Below are 20,431 nucleotides of genomic sequence, written 5' to 3' on the forward strand. Positions count from 1 at the left end.
CACAAATAGAGCTCATCACACAGGGAAATGGGGTTTGCACAGCGCCCTCCCCGCCACGCTCCCATCRCTCAGTGCCATCCAGATGACAGCAGAGAAAGCAAATAACTTTATCCCTGCCTTGCAGGCRGGAACAGAGAAATTAAGTGACTTGTGGGCACTGAACCACAGGCCATCGCTTAATTAGGGTGGTGCCTTTGAAGGCTGGACTTTGTAGGAGCGGGCTCCCACCCAGGCTAAACAAGATGGTTATGGTAGCCTCAGCCAGCTCCCAACCACATCACACAAAAAAAGCACAATGCAAGTGGTATTAATTAGCTATTTTGGTCTCAAGAACAATGTGCTATTGATTGGTAATTGTTCTATTGACCCACTTGGTTTCTGCCGTTTCTAAATTCTGGATTAATGGAAACCAGGGTATCGCCAAATAAAATCTAAACTATTTTTTCTTATTTAATAAAAAAAAAGCCTACACAAAAAGCAGGCTCTTTGTTCAGTAAAATCAAACTCATTCTGAATAAGAAGCATCAGAGCATCAAAGTTTTTCAAATCCAAAAGATACATTGTTAAGACAAATCTGGAGGAGATACAAACAATCTTAAAACAAATGAGCAATCAGTTTCTACTTCATATTCTCCATTCAAAAAAAAAGATCATTTCTGGGACACAAAGCAGTTAGGAAAATAAAACAAAATATTTATATGACATCTCAGTTAARAAAACGCTGCTTTTTGTGATTGCACTGACATTAATCATAATTTCAGTGAGCACTACAAATAGGTGCTAACAGAAAAAGGGGTAAATGTATTCAGTGGAGAATCTCAGAGAGCAAAACCAGCAGGGAAACATAGAAGAAAAATTAAATTTCAAAAGTTCCTTCAATCAACAGCTAAGTAATTTGCTCAGTTAACTTGGTCTTGTTTTGCATACAAAATAATCACTTTCTCATTTTAATTTCTTTCCACTTACTCATGATCTGAGGGGTTTTTTGTTGCTGGTGACCAGCTTTCAAGCAATCATTGCCTGAACTGCACAGACTCTGTGCTTTGCTTGACCACATGAGCTGCACATCATCATTTTATCACCCTAAATGGGTGAAAGCAGCAGCATTTCTCAGATGAACAGCAGCACAGGTTCCATTCAGTACACAGCAGCAACCATGCCCACTGGAACATTCAACCCAAGATAGCAGCAACCCTTTTAAAATTAAAAATAAAATAAAAACTAAAAAATGAAGAAAAAAAAAAGGCGGAAAAGAGAAAAAAAAAAATCAGCTGCCAGGATGAGCTAAACCACAGGAAGGCCCTGTAAAAATAGCAGGAGGACAAAGTCAACTGAGCAAGCCTCTTCACACACTCTCTTGTGCTGATGCAATGTGGAATTTTGGAATTAGTCAGCACCGCTTCCTGCTCCGAGTCCGGGCTGCAGAGCTTACCTGAGTTGACCACAGGTTGAGCTGCTTGAGCGAAGGCAGTTTGATGAGGTGCTCAGCACAAGCACTTGTCACATTGGTGAAGGCCAGGCTGAGGTTTTCCAGATTCCCAAAGGACCCCGAGCTGAGCAGGCGGGCCAGGTCTGCATCCTGGAAGCAAAGGGAGATGGATGGGWGAGATTGTGGATGCCCAGCCCGGAACCGCGCCGTGTCCCCGATACCAAAAACCAGAGGAGGTTGCACAACTGCTCCGCTTGTTTACAGCAACAGAGAACCACACAGAGCAGTTTCTGTTTGTTTGGCAAGCAGCTGGGCTCTTGTGGCAGCGTTGCTTCACACACCCTGGGAAAAATTTGTCCAAACATCAGGACAAAAATGTCCTCTGCCTGTGTATCCTTACGGGACACAAAGGCTTCAGTGTCAGAACAAACGCTGAAGATRGGGCTTTAAACTTCATGAAGATTCAGCCACAAGGGCCAGGTCCCAGCTAGGCTCAGCACCACTACCTGGCCTCACTAAAGTTAGTCTGGGTTTGCACCAGGCTTAAAGGCAACGGTGCTGGCTCTTTTTGAGATTTCCATGCCTAAAATCCAGAACTGGGCATTGTTAAGTTTGCCTTTTTAATGCAAAACTGTGTCCCCAAATCTGCCATTCCAAATCTTCCCAGCTCTATAAATCTGACAGTCTGGTGCTGGAAACTGCTGCCCAGACCCCAGAGGAGAAATGTGCCCTTACTTGTGTAAACTCCAGTTGTGTTGACAGAGCAAGTGGAATGGCTCCCCACTCCACTGCCCAAAACCACTGTGCCACATGGCAAACATAAATCAAGTGTTTAAATATGGAAAGACAAAGCTTATTTTCCTATTGACATGATTAACTTACTGTGGACTTGGATGGCAGTGTTAACCTTGTGGGGCCACCTTTTCTTTGCTGTARAAGAGAAGATATTTTGGTCAAACAAGCTGCCACTCTACCTTTCAAACCCACTGAAGTACAGAAAGCTCTTCACCAGAGCTGCCATTTCAAGGCTTCCTGTCAGCCCTCCCATCCCATCCCTGCACTGAGTGTGTCCCCAGGGGACACCCACTAACCACAGCTAAGTGAGCCTTCGTGCCATTTGTCTGCTTCAGCCTCTCAGCATTTGTCTGCTTTCACTTTAAAGGAAACAGCTTTAAAATGCTGGGCAAAGTGAGCAAAGGGGTTAAGATGGTGCAGCTGATAAAATCATTTGTTTGATTTCAAATAAAGCATCCACTTTTCAGGCTGGGAGCAGGGGTTGAAGACAAATATAAATGCGAAAGAGGGAAGAGGAAGACTCGGTATGTTTGCATAGGGGAAAACATGTTAAACAGAGCAGATCCGTTTTTAATTTGTAGCTTCTGTTTTTAAAATCAGAATATTTTTCTACAGGCTCTAGATCTGAGAACTASACCTAAAGACCATCTCAGAGAAATGTTGTGAATGTCAGAGCACTCAGAAATGCTGGCCAGCACTAGARCCATTTGCTACTCATATGTCAAAAGGTGGCAGAATTTGACAAGCTGACTTGTAAGATCTTGAGACAGCAGGGTTTCACCTTTATTCCTTCACACAGATCCTAAGCAGGTTATTGAATATCATTCACAAACATAGTATGGGATTAGTCACATCAGCAAATATCACACAGTATATATATTCACAGTAAAACCCTCTGAGCATTGCTCCCATCCTGTTGTTAACCRGGAATTTCACACCCTGCTTGTCTTTCTTTTGTAGCTCCATTTGTGGAGAGCACAGACCCCAGCGTGCTATGGCAATGTGTGCAGGGTGACATACCAGCTCCTTCAGCTCCCTCTGCCTCTCACACAGCTGTTCATACATTCTCTTTCCCACGTCTGTGCTTTCCAGRGTGGAGATGATCTGGAGCTGGGTGTCGTTGTTATCGATGATGTTGTATTCCAGCATCAAACACAAAATCTAGCAGCACAATGAAAGGAGAGTGGTCAGTGCAAGGCTTTAATTCCATTTCTTCCAAACATCCTAATTATACTGGGCATGGTGGTTTAAATCCCTGGCCAAGTTTTTAGAGAATGCATTATGGAGGTTAGTTCAGAAAAGATCACAGCAACATTTATGGCCCTTCCAACACATGAAATCARTTTTTAACTTGTAAAGAATGAAAAGTGATCTCCAAAAGCCAGCCTGCCTATGCTGCCTTCCATTAGTGCTCTCCTTCTGAGAGGTGMCATTATTTGCACCAGACCTGGCTGTGGCTCCCTGCCACACCCTCTCCAGAGCAGGTACAGTCAATCCAGAATTTCCCAGGTCCATGGGACACTCCAGCAGCAGCCAGGAGCAAGCCAGATCCCAAGGGATGATCTCAGTGGGTCACACGGATTCAGGACACAAGCTGCCCCTCCATGCTGCCTYTCCTTTTCAGATATCTATCATGCCATTGCAATTAAAATGCAAAGCTTTTATTCCCTCCATAATTTCAATTATTTTTAATGAAGGAATAAAAAATCCCCAGCAACATTATATTCAAATGCAYGCAGCATGCTCCTTTATTTACTGGATTAAATTAGCATGCTCAGATCTAAGTCAATGAAAAATTTTAACTCCTTCCATCTATTTCCTCTTAAAATATGACATGTACCAAGAAACCTCTCTTAGTARACCCATAAAAGATACATATAAACTATTAGTACAACAAAAATGACCAACAATAAGCATAAAAATGTGCATGAATGCAAGCAAATAAGGTTTTATAAATGCACTTCCTGTGCACTGCTCATTTCACAGGTGGCAAGACAAGAATCAGGCATTTCATCATGAAAAAGCTTTGTGGCTGTGAATTGTGATCTCTCACCACAGCCCACACCACCATGGCCCTTTATTTCCCATCCTAACCCCTCCAGCTGCATTACAGTAAACAAACAATCTCTTTCCCCAGAAATTCTTGCACCCACCTCCCATTTAATTCCCTCTGCACAGCAACAATATTCAGCTCCCCTTAACTGAGAGGAACACAACCATGCACTGCTGGTGTTTGACACAACACAAAGCTGACCTCTGCCACACCCACTTCTGGGAAAGGTGGTGTGAACCCGAATCTGAACTGCTTTACTTTACTTTTTTGAATCTTTACTGCTCATAAACCTCTATGACCACGTGTGCTTAGGGCTCACCTCTACCATCGTCTGGTTCCCCCTCAAAGCCAGCAGCATGCAAGGTCCTAATTTATTTTCAGCCAGTGAAAGCAGGAACTTCTTTGTTTTATAACAGGATCCCATCAAAATATGAACCTATTTGAGAAACAGAGGAAAAGTTAGGGGTGTAAGGCTAAGAAACACTAATACCTCTGAAAAGGATGTTGTTATGCAGTCCAAAAGCATCAAGTATTTGCAATAAACCTAAAGGAATGAAACCCCTCCTTTGCAGTTAGGGTTGCAATGTCTCAACAGCTTTACTGCTAAATGGAAGTGACTTTTTGAAGAAGGTGATGCCCAGTGAGATCTGAGRGAGTGGGAAGTCTTTCTCCATGAAGGAGCCCAGCTGACAGCCTGATCCAGGAAACGTCAGAGCAGCTGTGCACTTGCCCCCATTCCCAGTAACCCAATGAACCCGGCCCCAGGGGAAGCACTGGGATTTTGCTTTTGCATCTGTTTGCGCTTCAGTTTCTTTAGAAATGCCAGCTGGGGAGCAGGGGCTGTGTGGGCTGGGTGTCTAGGTGAAAGGCAGGATTGCTGCTGGCAATCTGCTGGCCTTGGTTCAGGGCTGGTGACAGACAAAATCACCTGTTTGGGATGAACAGACAGGAGCTGACTGGAAAAGGAAGAAYTGCTTTAAGGAATCTGGCAGTCCTGAGCACTAAGTCAGGTATTACTTCATGGGCTTTCATACTCTTGGGCCAGTATCTTTCTCTTTTGCTCAGTTTTCCCTGAAAGGAAAGAACTGCTGAGAACAACCCCTGAGTGACACTCCTGGCAAAACTGTCCTGCAGACTCTCTGCAAGCTCCACAAAGCACCAAGTGATACCACACAGAGACACCTATGGCAGAAATGCAAAGCCACTTGTAAAAATCAAATGTTAAGTCTCTCCTCACAGAAGAGGTGATCCATGTTATTTCCAATGTAAGACTCGTAAAGATTAAATGCAGAGAAGTTTTGGGTTCCAAGATGAAAATCTTATTTCATAGCCCAGATGGCTGATTCACCATTTGCTTCAGAGCACTGAAAATTTGCATTTTCCAATAGCCTGGGCAGGAAGAGCTCCATTATGGAGACTCAACACCAGCACTACTCTACAATAACCTGGCAAATACGTTCTGTGGTCCCCCTGGCTCATGGCATTGCCTGCAGTATGTCCAACACTGCTGAAAATATCACAACCATGCCATGATGAGGTCAGTTCTRTGTGAATCATGGCTTCATTACCAGCAAGCTCTTCAAAAACACAGAAAATCTCTTTTTCCTTAAGCATCCATCAGCTCAGGTGGCCTTTAAAAAGTAAACCTCCAAGCCAAAGGGGATTTAATTTCATGCAGTTTTCATTAAGTTTTTTCAGAGGTTTTCCTGAGCAATGGAAAATACTGACACTGACAGTAATGYAACATTAGGTGCATCTCAGAACAGGGTGTTTTTCAAACTTTATGGCTGGTCGTTAGCAGCTCTTTAAGTATTTATCAACATCCTTGCAAAGGGCACARAGTGCTGCATATTAATGTCTGTTAGCTTTGTGCTTTCTCATGCACGCCATCTCCTGATGCTCATAAATATCTGGAACCACAACAGCTCTCAGGAGAAATGATACAGTCCTGAAGAAATTTTCTTTTCAAAGACAGAAGACAGATAAAGAGTGAAGAGGGATGAAACCTTTTGTAAACACTCTTTGTTCTTTACCAGTTTCAGAGGTATCTGATCCATCTGAATTTAGGAGTACAGACAGATATCTATGCTCTTYATGTCTCAAAATGTTCAGCATAAAGTATAAATCCCCCTGAAAGTCACTTCAATGTGTATCCAAAGCCAACTTTAACAAATGTTTTCCCCCTTAGCAGAGAAAAGCAGCACTATCATTCCCATCTTATTTGGTATATGGAGAATTAGTACAGAGAGAGATCTATGTGACTTGACCCAGGCTGCACAGGAARACAGTGTTTATATCACATCACTGATTAAAACCTGTTATTTTCTGTCTAGCCCTTCTCAAAGTTACAAAAGAAGTAACGCTGGTTTCTAATTACACCTCCTCACAACAATGTAATTGGGCAGAGACACTGATAACACCTTTTTATACCTATCCATCCATCCTTTGATTAAGTCAATGTTACTGTTGGTTTTAAAYTCCAGGGTGGCCTATAAATGAAGACTATAGGTGTGGATGTACAGAACAGKCTGTTTTCCAGAATTCTGTGTTCCCTGTGAGAGTTTTTCCATACAGACAGACAAAGACACGTATTTATAAATACAGAAATACGTTCATGTGCACAGGCATGGTTTGTGCATTACACTACTGGTGAGGAAACAAGCCAAGGCTCAAAAAGGGAACAGTAACGTGCCAACCAAACTGTGACTGCAAGGGAGGTCATGGATTTGGTGACAGAAAGATCTGGATTTTCGGGTGAATGCTCACSGTTTACAGAATCACGATATTGATTATTTTTTTTTTTTTTTGACAAAAACAAGTGAATCTTGTTACTGCCAACCAGGCATGAGTTTACTGCAAAGAAGTTTCCAAACTCCCACTATTGCAGACACGTACCATGCTGGCAAAGAGCTCTCCATCATCGTCACAGGCCACTCCCCCGGGGCTGTAGAGCTGGAACCAGCCGTCTTTGCCAGCCCTCACGCTCAGCAAACACGAGTGCACCTGCCAAGAAGTGAACACATGGGGAAGGTTACAGCTCCTGCCAAAAATCACCAGCATCTCCCACACTGGGCCAAAAGTAACTGCAAAACCAGGGACTGCTGGAAATTTCATGGTTAATGTTTCAACCTGCGGGGCTGCAGGCCAGTCTCCGCTCCCTGAATCCATTTTTTCAGTATAAGCAAGGAGGGAAGCTGCAGCAGCACTAACTGCATGGCCTTTTTCATTCCCTTTACACAAATCAAACACAAAATGTTTCTAATCTAGAGCAGCTCCTTTCATTTGGGGAAAAAAGCCCACCACCAAAAACCCCACAAATTTCTGAGCTTCTGTCATTTTCCCCCTGTCCTCCCAACATGTGTGTCTATACATCTGATGAGATCTGCACACCAAATGCAGTGGCTGATGGCTTGCTCAYTCCAATAATTAAAAATTCTTATTACTCCTGCTCTAATAAAATTTGACCAGCATCAGGGTGAAGGAAATCCACAGGGAAAACTCAACAGGGATACATAACACGGAAGCTGAACCGGAGAACTGGCACCAGTGAGCAACCATTAGTCTAAATTTGGCCCACTGTAGAGATTACTATATTTAGTCCCAAAATTTAATAGAGAAATCATCATTAAGCTTTATTTTTTCCTTTTTTTCCCCCTTCCCTTGAAGAAACAGATGTTCCATTGCAATTTTGAGGTGTGTGTGTGTGTGTGGGAGGCAAATTCTTTCCTTTGGGCACGAAACACTAGCGACAGATGAAATGCTAGTGTCATTCTAGGACAGGAAGGTCTCATGTGGCAAAGGTAACTACAGCTCACAAGATCTAAACCCATGAAAAGCAGGAGTTCTGGGCAGTGATGATACAGCTGCACCCATGGTTTGAGGGAGCTCTTTCTGCCAAAAGCAAGAATCAGTGTGGATGAGAGGTTCCCTGTGACTCAGCCAAAGCTGATGATGCTGAGCAGGCTCTGAGAGCAGCTCAGGAGCAAACCTCCCACCCCCTCCTGCTGCCAAGGCGTGAGGATTGCGGTCATTTGCACACAACGGAGCTCAAACAGCCACACAAAACCTGCTATTTTGGAAGCTGCGTGGATCCATGCATTTCGCTTCCTTTTTTTTTTTTTTTTTTTTACGGAAGATAAAAAGCTCTGAGTGATCCCAGAGAATGGGAAAATCTGGTTGCAGTTTGCTGGTTGCAGATATCAAGCAATGCCAGACAAGGAGGTGACAACACATAAACCTTACACACAAACCACCCTGAGAGGCCACTGCTCCTCAGGAGACTTCAACAGAGTGAAACCACCCCGTGCTTCTCTCTCAAWGGAGAGATCTGAACAATGGCACTTGCAATCCCTCCAATTAATACTCTGTGTAAACTGCCAGCAAACTACTCACTTCTTGCCTCGGGTCCTCTGCAAATCTCTGAATCACATATTTCAGCTCCCTGAAAAAAAATAAGAGTAAGAAGGACAAGAATAAGCAGTTGCTGGCTGCAGTATTGGCACAAGCGTCACATTTCTTTTGAATAACACCTAAAATGATATATATTCATGCACTTTAGAGAGAAACAAGCTGAATTCCTTCCACAGGAAGGAAATATAATGCYTAAAAGTGATTACCAAGGACAATGTCTGCTCACAATAGCCTAGAAAATGTTTCAGAGATGTGTASTGACAAACTCCTTTGTAAATTCTATCAGCACCCAGTGGCTTTAGTCCTTAGGCTCCTGCTAGCATAGTAAATTACAAAGAAAACTTTTTTATTGCTAACAGAACATGCTTACAGCCCTTCACAGACAAAAGCCTTCAGAGACACAATACTGAATAATGCATCATTGCTATTATTGACTAGTACAAGTATTTGTTCAATAAAACAAAGGAGCCCCAGAAACTTACTTTGTGAATTTCTCATGTGCGAGAGCCCTGAAATTTAAAACAGAAAACAGARGAGYATKAGGATTTGAGAGAAGRGAAGGGRAAAAAAARCCCAAAAACCCAAACAAGCACTTTTCAGTTCTTTCCAGATAATAAAAGRAATTGCTAAACAACTGCAGCACACAAGACCAAAATCTCAAAAAATCGAATAAAGCCTCTTTCATTAACCTATGRGGAAAAATTACTTGGAACAAATCTTGTAGCTTTTCTTGAGTCTGCCTTAGACAAGGCTCTGACTAATGTCAATGGAAGCTTTTGGTCAGAAGAAAGTAAAAGATTTACAGTACCATTATGTAATTACAAACAGAGTTTTGGCTACCTCCAAGAGCCAGGTGAATACTTTAATTGCAATGCAATTAGGGTATGGTCACAGCTAATTAGCACCATACATCAGTAAAGCAGTTAATGGTCATTTTGGGAAGTGCCTTGCATCATGGTGTGGCTTTCAGCTCCCCCAGGACTCACGTTTGACTTTGGTAATGATGTCTCTGTTACCTATTCCAAGCTCTCACTGTAGCCCAGGTAACCTGGCATGGAGGATTAGACCTCTGTGATTCAAGCCATCAGGTCATTAGGGGATGTGATAAGCCAGCAAATCGTACAATTACAGCTTGTAAATCTTGTCCATGGAGGGCTGCATGTCACAAACATTAATGGGTTTCCGAGGGAGCTCGGCTGATCCGTAGGGCAGCTTCTTCATTAATGCAAAGCACAAATGACAGGAGTCTGTGACGCCAGCAGAGCATCCTCCTCCACTCAATCTCTCACTTTGCTCTCCTCCTCACCAGCTTTCCTTCCCTTCCTGTCTGCCTGGCTCTAGTTAACCATATTCCTCTTTGGGATCATCTGAGAGAAATGGGGAAGGAAGTTGAGCATGGGGAGGTCTTCGCACCCCTCTGCCTCAGCCAAAATCAACTTCAGTTTCTAAATCAATACGAGAGGCACACAGCTCCTATCACCATCAGCTTTTACTTGACGTATATTTCACAAAAACACCCCCTAAAAACAAGAACAAGCCAGTAAATACTGAGAGAGAGCAAACTCACTCCTTGGGAAATGGGATGGGTTGAAGCAAGCTGGCCAGGGCTGGTCTCCAGTCATCATAGTCTGACCTGMAAAATGAACATTTTGTTAATGGGTTACCAGGTTTTAAATACAGTTTGTCAACAGTTAGTTAAGAGAGTTAAAAACTTTTTACTGTGGGCACCACCAACCTTTCTGGTTTACCAAAACACTGTCAASATCTACAGTGACATTTCCCTTTCCATTTTCAGCACGTTCTCTATTGAGGCACAATAAATCTGGTATTTACAGTGACCTCCAGAGAGGCCTTCTTTATGCCAACTTGAAGACATTTGCTGTTTATGAAACTTGTTGACATTTAATCACTAAGTAATACTTTCATCTAAGCTGGTAGAGCAATTACCAGGCCATTTACAGCCCKTCTCTGCATTTAATTAGGATTTTTCTTTGCTTTAAGAAGAAAACATCAGCCCCAAAACAGGGCACAGAACCCACAGCCAAGGCCCAGACCCTGGCTCTCAATCCTATCAGCAACAAGAACACACAGAAGTGAATCTCATACGGGCTCAAACATCTGGGGATGTCTGTAGGAGCAATGTAGAAGATCCTGCCACCTCCTCTTAGTGCTGCTACCCTCTGGATTTCAGTGTTAAAAACCAGATTATTGGCTGCAGCTTACTGGAAACTTGGCACAGAAGTGTGGTGTGTCTTTGGGAAGGAACGAAGTGTAATGTTCTCAAATGGACAGTATCTACTGATAGCATTGGAGACAGACAACATATGCACAGGAACTGTTCCAAAAAAATGCAGTTTTGSAAAGGGAAAGTTGTAGCCCAGAGAAATTAAAGATGGATGCATTTCCAAAAGTCTCATCCATCTTTCGAATCACATAAACCAGAAATGCCCGTAAACTGATAACACACATGATATTGGACAGYCCACAAACATGTGCTCACAAAGTTYAAATGCATGAGAAGGATGTTCTTAAGAAGCAACATGAAGAGAAGTGAATGAGAGAATGGAGAATTGTGATGTAAAAATCAACCAGRGAAGCAGTTACCACTTGCCCAAGAGCAGTATGAGCTCAGGTTACAAAAGTGTGTGATATCTCATGAGAACAACCAGCCCATGAGGACCACTGTGAGCTGAAAGTGGTTTAGTGTATTAAAAACCAGAACAGCACATGTGATGTTACAGTAATCTGAAAAAGAAACCCCGTGCCCACACCAGTGGTGCTAGAAGTCAGTGAACTTCATTTTCTCCTCCAAAAAAGTTCTATCCTCAGGTCTAAACAAAGGGCAACCCTGGGCCAAGGGGTGTCACACAAACCTAAAGTGAGTGTGAGCCAATCACAGCAAGAGCATTCTGTGATCACCCATTCATAAGGCTCTTTCCAGAGACAAAAAGTCCCTTACCTGCTGAGCCACTGTACAAATAAGGAAGATGATCAGCTTTGTTTAATGTCTCAGAACAGCAAGACATGAAGCAGGACCCCATTACAGGGGTTGTTTTTCCATTTAGTCAATGTAAAGTGAGTATCATGAAACACCTGAGGATGGGGCTTGTCACATAAACTGAAATAAGGCAAGGAAACCTCTGACACAGCATCTCTAAGATGAGCTCTCTAGGTTCTTTCAACAAAGTTTTGATTAATTAAACCTCTCTACAAGATTATTCGTTGTTTCTGACCTACAGACACACTGAAAGGGTTGGTGACAGAGTTCTGAGGGTGTTCAGGTTCAGTTGAAAGTCTCTCCTTTAACCAGGTTTCTGCTGGAGAGAGCTAATGCCACATATTTATAGCTGCAGCCCCCAGAAGTGCCACAGGTCTCTCACCACACAGCCTGGGTCTCACTAGGTGTGAGCACACAGTCCAGACATTTTATTTAAATATACATACCCTTTGGAAATTCCTAGCTGATTTTATTCTAAAAACAACACATTTTCATTGGTAGATCCAAACAACTGTAAAAGCAGATTTATTGAGCAGGAGAGGCTTGGAAGTCAAAAGGCTGAGTTAGAAAATTCAGATRTGTTAAAGATGCTTCATTTCACATGAAATACAGCACCCCCAAATCTTTTCTAACAAAAGTTTAAAGCTGAGACCTGCTTTGAGGCTTAGCTCCTGTAACATCTAAGTTTCAGTGCTACACCACTGAAGTTCGTTCTTGAGCAATCTGGAGAGTGGTATTACTAATAATATGAACCAATCAAATTTTCATGGCTGATCTTCAAAGGAAATTGCAAGAACAAGGAAAAAGCTGTTTTGTAATAGATGAAAGTGCAGACAGAAGTGGACAGTATCACTCAAACTTTTCTTGAGGCTGGGGAGCCTCCATCTGCAGGACAGGTCTGTGAGAAAGGAGTGAAAATAAACCACMGTCTGCTTCCCCAGGAGGAGAAGAAAAAGAAAAGACAGGAAGGAAACTGTCTCTTATGAAATATATAAAATTTGGTCACATGAGTGGGATCTGAACATAAAATCCGCACAGCCTGTAATCCCTTCAATCTGAGCAAGGAAACATGAAACAAACATAGCACGAGAATAAAACTAAACTACTCATTAAAAGCCTACGGTGTTTCTCCTCCTCCCACCTATTCCCTTTTCAAAAACATTTTCCTTCTGTCTGTGCTCATCTCATCTGCACTCTCATTTCAGACAGCTTTTTCTCTTTTTCCTTTTTTTTTTTTTTTCCTCAGTCCATTCAAAGCTCCAACAGAAGTGTTTGAAGCAGGGAAAGAAAGGGAGATGGATTAGTTGTGGCTGCAGTTACCAGCAGTGCAATGAGCCAGAGCAGGAGGGAGCACAGAGCCACAGGGAGCTGTGACCAGCAAAGGGCCTGGGCTCAACACTCAGCACACAGCTCAAACCCCAGGACTGGCCTTGTAAAAGGGGSAGGACGACTCCCTGGCTCTGATTTTTGCAGATTTGCAATTCTAGGGGAGCAGCACAGCAGCCARACCTGCAGGTTCCTGGGGATCACGGAGCCAACACCTGCCACGGCACACGGCCGAGGGGATCGGCCACAACACACAACAACCTCATTAATTAAATAATCCCTGACTGCAGGGACTTTGCCTCTGGGCCATCATCGCTCTTGGCCTGCCAACATAATACATTTTCCTTCCCGGGATCACCTTTCACCAGAATGAAAACCTGCCCGCRTGTCATGTGCGGCACAAACAATCCAAAACATACGAGCAGCCCAGGGCAACCCCGATAAACATGACATGAGATAATCCACTTGGGATATTCAGAGCATGCCACTGACCTATTGGGGAATGCAGAGCAGGCAGGGGAAGCTCCAGTGGGTGCTTGTGTTTGGAAAGCCACTGCTCTCGTCTCTGAGACACTGMAAGCCCCAAGCCCTCAGGTTTTGGAGAATAATGGAGACAAGGCAACTATTGGAAGCAGCTTGTTCTCCAGACTGAGCAGATTGCCAAGATAACCTCTGTTATCAGGTAATAATATGATCAAACCCCCAGACATGTACCTGATCCCTCCTTTCCCCAGCTCTAGGTCCAGTCCCTGAGTTGTATGATGTAAGGTTTAGCTCAGGGTGCCAGGACAGGCTGAGAAAAAGCCTCATCAGACCCCTTGACAATGTAAGGCACAAACCTGCTGTCTGCAAACCAGTGAGGTGCCTTTTCATGCTCAGCCTTCTTTTGAGATGGGCTTGTTTGGCTTTTTCAAAAGAAGAAAATTTAGCACCATTGAAAGAACCAGAAATGTTCTGCCCTGACTGCTGAGAACAGAAATGGGCTCCACTGCYCACAGTTGGCATGGAAGCATCAGGAAACAGCAACACAAGGTTGCCCAAAACAGGTTGTGACACTGCCCTGGTCASTCTGGCCCCAGAGAGGGGTACAAGTGTCTGGACATTTGGATGGACCCCTGCCACCACAGGCAGCCATGGAAACAAGAAATAACACAGACAAAGGGTAACAGCTTTACAACAGCATCACAGCTTCCCCCAAGAGGGGTCTGCTCTCACTGCCAGCTGACCTTGCTATTTGTTGACCCAGATTTCACTGCAGAGACAAATTTAAGTGTCTCCCCAGCCCCTGGAGCCAGTGGGTCTTTCAGGTGAGAGAAGATTTTTAAATTCTCCAGCACAAGGAGAGGACACACGGCCCCCAGTAGTGCAACTTTCTCTACCCATGGCTGTCCTGTTCAAGCACAAGTTTGGCTGCACAAAACACTCCCAAATGCGTGGAAAYATTAATATGCAAGTAGGAGCAGGGTAATTCTGAGCTGTCCTCAGAGTCTCCAATTTAATATCATGAACAGAAACTTTTCAATTCATTTAGTGCATTTTCTGTGCACCAGTTTAAGACCTGTAGCATTCAGGAGGCACTGACTGGCGTCAGTAACACTATCAGAGTCCAGAATGAATTACAGAATATTGACCCAGAAGTTTGATCCACTTTTGAGTGCAGGACCGAAATACTATAGACCCCTRGAGACTGTGTCTCCTTTAAAATCTGCCCAGACTTTGGGTCATCTGCCAACATCTTTTAAATCATGATTCTCTGTTTTCCTTTAGTATGCAATAGTTGTGTTTTATTACTCAACTACATTAGAAAATGGGTCAAAGATGTTTTAGGTGCTGTAACAGCCCYGCAGATGAACTTTCTAAACTGCCCTTTTAGCCTTCTGTGCAAAAAGTGAAGTATTACAGTGATCATTAAATAACATCTTCATCAATATTACAAATGGGTTTTTTCCCCAAAAAGTATTGTGTAAGAGTGAGGTGAACAATAAAATGTCCTCYGCTGAAGCTACTGTTGAGAATTCTTATTTGCTAGACTTCTAATAATTAAAATCTGCCTAAATAAATTACTCCCCGCTGCCCTAAGTTAATTATGCAAAAAAGGTATCATTGCTGGKGACTCTCTTGTTTTGATGATGATACTGAGTCAGACACCTAAAAGAACAATCAAACTCAATGCTATGCAACTTATTTATGTTTGGCTTACCACTGTTATTAATAAGAACATTATTTTAGTGAATGCCTGCTGAGAGCTCAGCTCCTGGATAGCAGTTGTTTTATAATTAATGTTTTTTTCCTAGTGGCATATTCTTCAACTCTCTTTCTTCATATTCTTGGATTTTCAAAGTACAGTAATAGTATTTCATGCAACAGAAACCCTTTGTTCAAGMAGAGTTAGAGCATGAAAGGAATCAGCATCATAACAGCATTATCTTGTATTTTTGCTAATAACTACAAGCCCTTCTAGAATGCTTTTCCATCACTGGTTTCAGCATTTAAAAAACAGCATTGAAAATCTTTACTGATATTTTACAGAGAAGGAAAAAGAGGCATTTTTAAGCGACTTATCTGAAACCCCCTAGTGAGTCAGAGGCAGGATCAGGAGCAGAACTCAGTTCTGCAGTTACTGCTTTCAGGCTAAAAAAAACAAAACAAAACAAACCAAGGGATGAACAGGAATGGAAGGGAACTGGATGGAGCAGAGCTACAGGCATGGCTCTGCCTCAGAAGCCRTCCTATATTCTGTCTCCCAGGTTGTGATTTCTCAAGCAGGGTGTTGCTCTGAGCAGAGTTGCAGCAGTTTTGTGGTGTCAYTGGTCCCTCACTGTGCACATCCTGTGGGTTTCACCCTTCAGAACCCCCCCCTGCACAATCAGAAACGGCCCAAAGCTGCTCCACATCTACATCATCTATAACAGTAAAACATTCACATTTTCATCGCTGCTGCTGCTGCTGAACAACTCGATTTTTAAAAAGACAGCAAACACATAAAAAAACCCAGATTATTCTAAGGTATGGAGTGAAATGAGTTCTTTGTGTAGCAAATTATATGAAAATTGAGACCTGGCATATCAAATRTTTCAAATGTGGAGAGACTGTGAGGAAGAACATGCCCGTTTGTGAATTTGCTTATAAGTGTGTGTCAGCTGCATGATGAAACCAAAACCGTCAATGCTCAGTGAGTCAGCATCCAAACCAGCACCAGGACTGGGAGAGAGTGTTTATGGAAAACAGGGAGAGTCAAGGGGACAGGAATAAACACGACGTGTTTCATGCAGCACCTGGGTGCGTGGAGCCCCCAGATGCAGCAAACTCAGATGCTTTGCCTTTTTATGCAAATATTTTTAAAGGCAGAAGAGCCTGCTGGGCCACAGGGGGAAAAAAAGATAAAATTAGCTTTCACAGCAACTTCCTGCTCAAGAATCTAATGGGAGCAGTATCCTGTATTCACTTGTCCTGTCTCCAGTTCTGAATGAATGCTTAAATAATTGCAAGTCAGCTGCACAGTGAGTGGAAGAGTGATGTTGCAAATTTGTACTGTGCATTTTGAAAAAAATGAAAATGTGGGACAAAACCTTCACAAAATCCTCCATCACAGCAGTTTGACTCATTTAATTCCTTGAGAGTGCACCCCTARATRTRCATTTGTCTCCAGTGYAGCTGCATGCTCATGCTCWGCAGAGCCCARATTTCACCCACCATGTCTTGGATTCTAAAAAAAAGTAAACTATTACTTCATTAAGCCTTACACTGGTTAAAAATAATTAATGCAGCAGTTTAACAGTTTGCCACAAGACATACTGCAACTCAGTACCAGAGCTGGCCATCCAAGTCAATGAAGTTATTTTACTGCACTCCTATTATAAGCCTCCATTCTGCAGTCCACCTTTTGTGTTACTCCTTTTCATTTATTTATCCAGAGTCAAACAAGCTGTTCCTGAAGAACGTTTTCCTTTATATTSCTCTTTAAGACAGTCAGAGGATTTGCTTGCCAGGCCATCATTTTGTAAGAACTATTTGAACACCCATTCCCTAATGCAGGTCTGTACCAAAGCAACTGGACAACAAATAGAGTCTCTACTCTAACACAAGCAAATCTGAATGAGCCATAAAACTTCTACAAACACGTGAAGGGAGAATATCTGAGTGAACAACAATAACCTTATACAACTCCTGCTGAAGTCAGGGCAGTGGTGCTGCCTGTCACTGCAAAGGCACTGAACCCAACACAGACCTGCCTTTTCTAGCTCTGTCTCAGGCAATCCCAAGAGCCCTGGAGGAGACAAATGGGTTTTTTAATTTATTTTTGGTGGGCAAGAACAAAAACAGAAACCACTGGCACCAACATCCCGTCTTCTGTACAATGCCTGAGGCTCACTGTACAAATAAGCTTTCCATTTTCATCTTCCTAACGCTATTCTTAGAACATCTTGGCAGTGCCAGATGCTTCTTTCAAAGGCTGGACTCTCCAGAGCTGGAGTTAAGATTTATAACCACGAGCTTGCTGGCCACAGATGTTGAAGACAGCAGGCCTGTGGGAAAAGCCCCCCATTGCTAAGAAGACAYTGCTCCAAAAGCTGTTGAGAGCAGTTACTCACAGCATCTTGAGAATCTCCACGTAGCAGCCCAGGATGCGGTCRGCCTGGGCGCTCAGCTCGATGCTCATGGTGCTGCAGGTGGGGCTGACCATCAGGCAGTCGATGAGGTTGGGCTCGCTGTCGTTGCCAACACTGGCTGTCATCTTCTGGTTGGCCGTGTTGTTGCGTTCCACCTCCACGTGGATCTCGTTGGAGGTGACAATGACCGGTTTGAGACGGGATTCAGTCAAGGTGGCCTCCTGAGAGACCAGGTCAGGACTCGTGTGCAGGAGGCGCAGGGGGAGGTTGGGCTTTCGGTCGCACTGCTGCTGGCAGCCGTTCCGAATTTCCTTCAGGCTTGGTGAATTGTCCCGGCTGGATTTTAAAAATAAACAGATAATTTCAGTGGACAGACATACCAGCAGAGAGTGCAACACGGAGAAGTCACGATTTTTTGCAATTTCCCTCTGCATTTTCCCCCCAACCCACCGAATGGCTTTCTTCTGTGTAATCGGATTACTAAAATCAATTAAAAACATTAAAAGGCTCCAATAGGACTGTTCTGCAACCACGATTTTACAAAAATTTGAGCTTTTTATTACTCTAATTGACAGGCCAGTTTAGTCTAAAGGTGAACTTTGCTGTCCAAGTTGTGCAAAGCTGTAAYAGAATCCATGCCCAAGTATGTATCTGGCTATAGTACATGCCCAGACATTTGTCTGCAGCACTCGTGTCTGGAATTCGTGTTGGACACTGAGTCCGTGCTCTACCATGAGGAAAGTCAGATAGGCATAAACAAACAGGAAACACAGCAGAGGGGAACCCTCAGTGTCTACTGGAAACTGGCTCGTGTGTCGAGAACTGCGGCATCTATTTCGCAGTAAGTGAGGAATCAGATTTTCCACAATAACGGAGACAGAGTTGTGAAACCAGCTCGGGTTCAAAGCTGCAGATGCACAGGGATTTACACACAACCCCTTCTCCAAAGTCTCACCCTTGCTTTTGCTCACTTGGTGAGCASCAGGGAAGGATGGTTCAGCTTCTTTTAGGTTTTCTAGCAAACCCATCTCACACTGAACTTGTTTAGCAGTGCTGTGGATTTGGAAGTAACACGTGGTCAGTGGGGAATTCATACTGACCTGTTGATAAATTCCTCGTAACAGGAATAAATGGCAGCTAAGCAGACAGCTACAAGATTTGGCAGGACCCTGGGATGTGGGCATTGTCCCGTTGGACCATGCATGCTGAAAAACAAAAAAAAAAAAAAATGACGGAATTGCAAGGAAGATTTCTGAGTGTAAAACCAGTCAGCCAGAACGAGGTGTCAGACCTGGATAGGCATCCCAACCCAGGGATCTTCAGAAGGGCCACAGCAGAGAACATTTTAGCCCTGTAAATCCAATGGCCCTATTTATGAACAAGGCTAAGCCAAATCAGTTTAACTAATGTGGTATCCCTGAAGTCCTCCCAGAATCTCACACATGAGTGAGCAGAATGAGGTCTGAAGTTAATTTAAATCATTCTGCAGAGGTTTGAGTCTAGGTGTGTAAGAAGAATGTACACTCAGCAAAGTCCATTTGCTTGCAGAGTGGGCATAGGCAAAAAACTCCAGCCTTTTTTGAAAATTAGCTTTTAAAAGAGACTTCAGCAGCATCTCCTGATGGACTCAATTTATTTGCTGTTTGCCAGCACCAAAAAGCACCAGCTACTCTGAACAGCCAATAAAGAGATAAAGCAGGGTTGGGAGAAGTAACACAGCATAAATTAAATGTAACTAACCTGTGAATAAACTTCTTCACCACCTCCATTCCAGCATTCAGCTCGTTCAAAGACAGAATGTACTCCTGAGTAAAGAGCCGCAACCGAGGGCACTTCCCAAAATCCTGTCCAAGARGGAGAGACTCGGTGAAGATGGTGAATGTACATCCAAACTGTGGGTTTTCAAAAGAAACCAGCTCAAACACAACTGAATTCACGCTGCTGTTATGCTGACAGCATCAAGACAACAGCATCTCTGAAGTAACGTTTTACCAACTAATAATAACAGGTTTTTAATCTCTTCGTTCCCTTATACTCACTTTGAAAACAAAGAGCTTTTTAATGAAACAAACAACTAAAAAAAAAAATCTCACCCACACCTAGATTTATTTTGCACATTCCACTTTATACTTGTATTTCAAAATCAATTTTTTGTTTGGCGCTTTTGCCTCCACTCCTAACTGCAGATTTTTAGAAATAAAACTGTAATATTATTTTTTCCATCTTTGGTGCGATATCTATTCTGGCTTTAGAAAAAGTAATTTTGACAAGCAATCAATAAGCAATCAAGCATAAAACCAGAGATCAGGTTTTTTTTTTGCAGGAATTTTACTCGAGCTACAATGTGAACTTGACAGGTGAGTTCAAGAGTTGCTTTCCTTAAACCCTGCAGTCAGTGAGGCACCTGCTAACTGAAATCCTGCATCTCCTCACATCACCTGCTATTTTTAGATGTGAAAGGAGCAAATTCTGCTGTCTGGTGAGTGTTATTCCACAGCACATTTCCTCACATTTACACAGGTGTAACCTTATTACACAGGTGTTGCAGAACTACAGAGCTGAATTTCCAAGTGGGGAACAAGGTCCACTGAGGACAAACAAGCAATTCCCAGTTATCCCTCCAGCAGCTGCCTGTGGAACTTACCCTGATAAAAGCACATGGCAACTGAAATTGTAAAAAAATGCCTCAAATGAGCTGGTGGCTGTCTGTAAAAGGGATGAAAAACTCCCAGAGCACTGAAACCTTCTGTTAACTCATTTTGGTTTCAGGCACTTCTGTAGCACAACCTGTMTTAATATCTGATAAACCA

At 43.1% G+C, this 20,431-nt stretch overlaps 1 protein-coding gene across 1 annotated transcript in view; it reads right to left on the reverse strand.

Annotated features, from left to right (window-relative positions):
- CMIP (c-Maf inducing protein) overlaps positions 1–20,431 on the reverse strand; it is a 129,247-nt gene that overhangs the window by 5,579 nt on the left and 103,237 nt on the right. Inside the window, exons 8-18 of the mRNA XM_057372541.1 lie at positions 19,362–19,465; positions 18,722–18,826; positions 17,604–17,957; positions 10,255–10,320; positions 9,170–9,196; positions 8,670–8,718; positions 7,173–7,280; positions 4,597–4,713; positions 3,245–3,385; positions 2,312–2,359; positions 1,396–1,579 (exon numbers count right to left, since the gene is read on the reverse strand). Of these exons, the coding sequence (XP_057228524.1) occupies positions 1,396–1,579; positions 2,312–2,359; positions 3,245–3,385; positions 4,597–4,713; positions 7,173–7,280; positions 8,670–8,718; positions 9,170–9,196; positions 10,255–10,320; positions 17,604–17,957; positions 18,722–18,826; positions 19,362–19,465 (1,303 nt within the window). The remainder of the gene's footprint in view (positions 1–1,395; positions 1,580–2,311; positions 2,360–3,244; positions 3,386–4,596; positions 4,714–7,172; positions 7,281–8,669; positions 8,719–9,169; positions 9,197–10,254; positions 10,321–17,603; positions 17,958–18,721; positions 18,827–19,361; positions 19,466–20,431) is intronic.

The sequence above is a fragment of the Malurus melanocephalus genome, unplaced genomic scaffold (assembly GCF_030028575.1).
Source record: "Malurus melanocephalus ecotype Western Australia unplaced genomic scaffold, MMel_1.1 scaffold_173, whole genome shotgun sequence".
NCBI lineage: Eukaryota > Metazoa > Chordata > Aves > Passeriformes > Maluridae > Malurus > Malurus melanocephalus.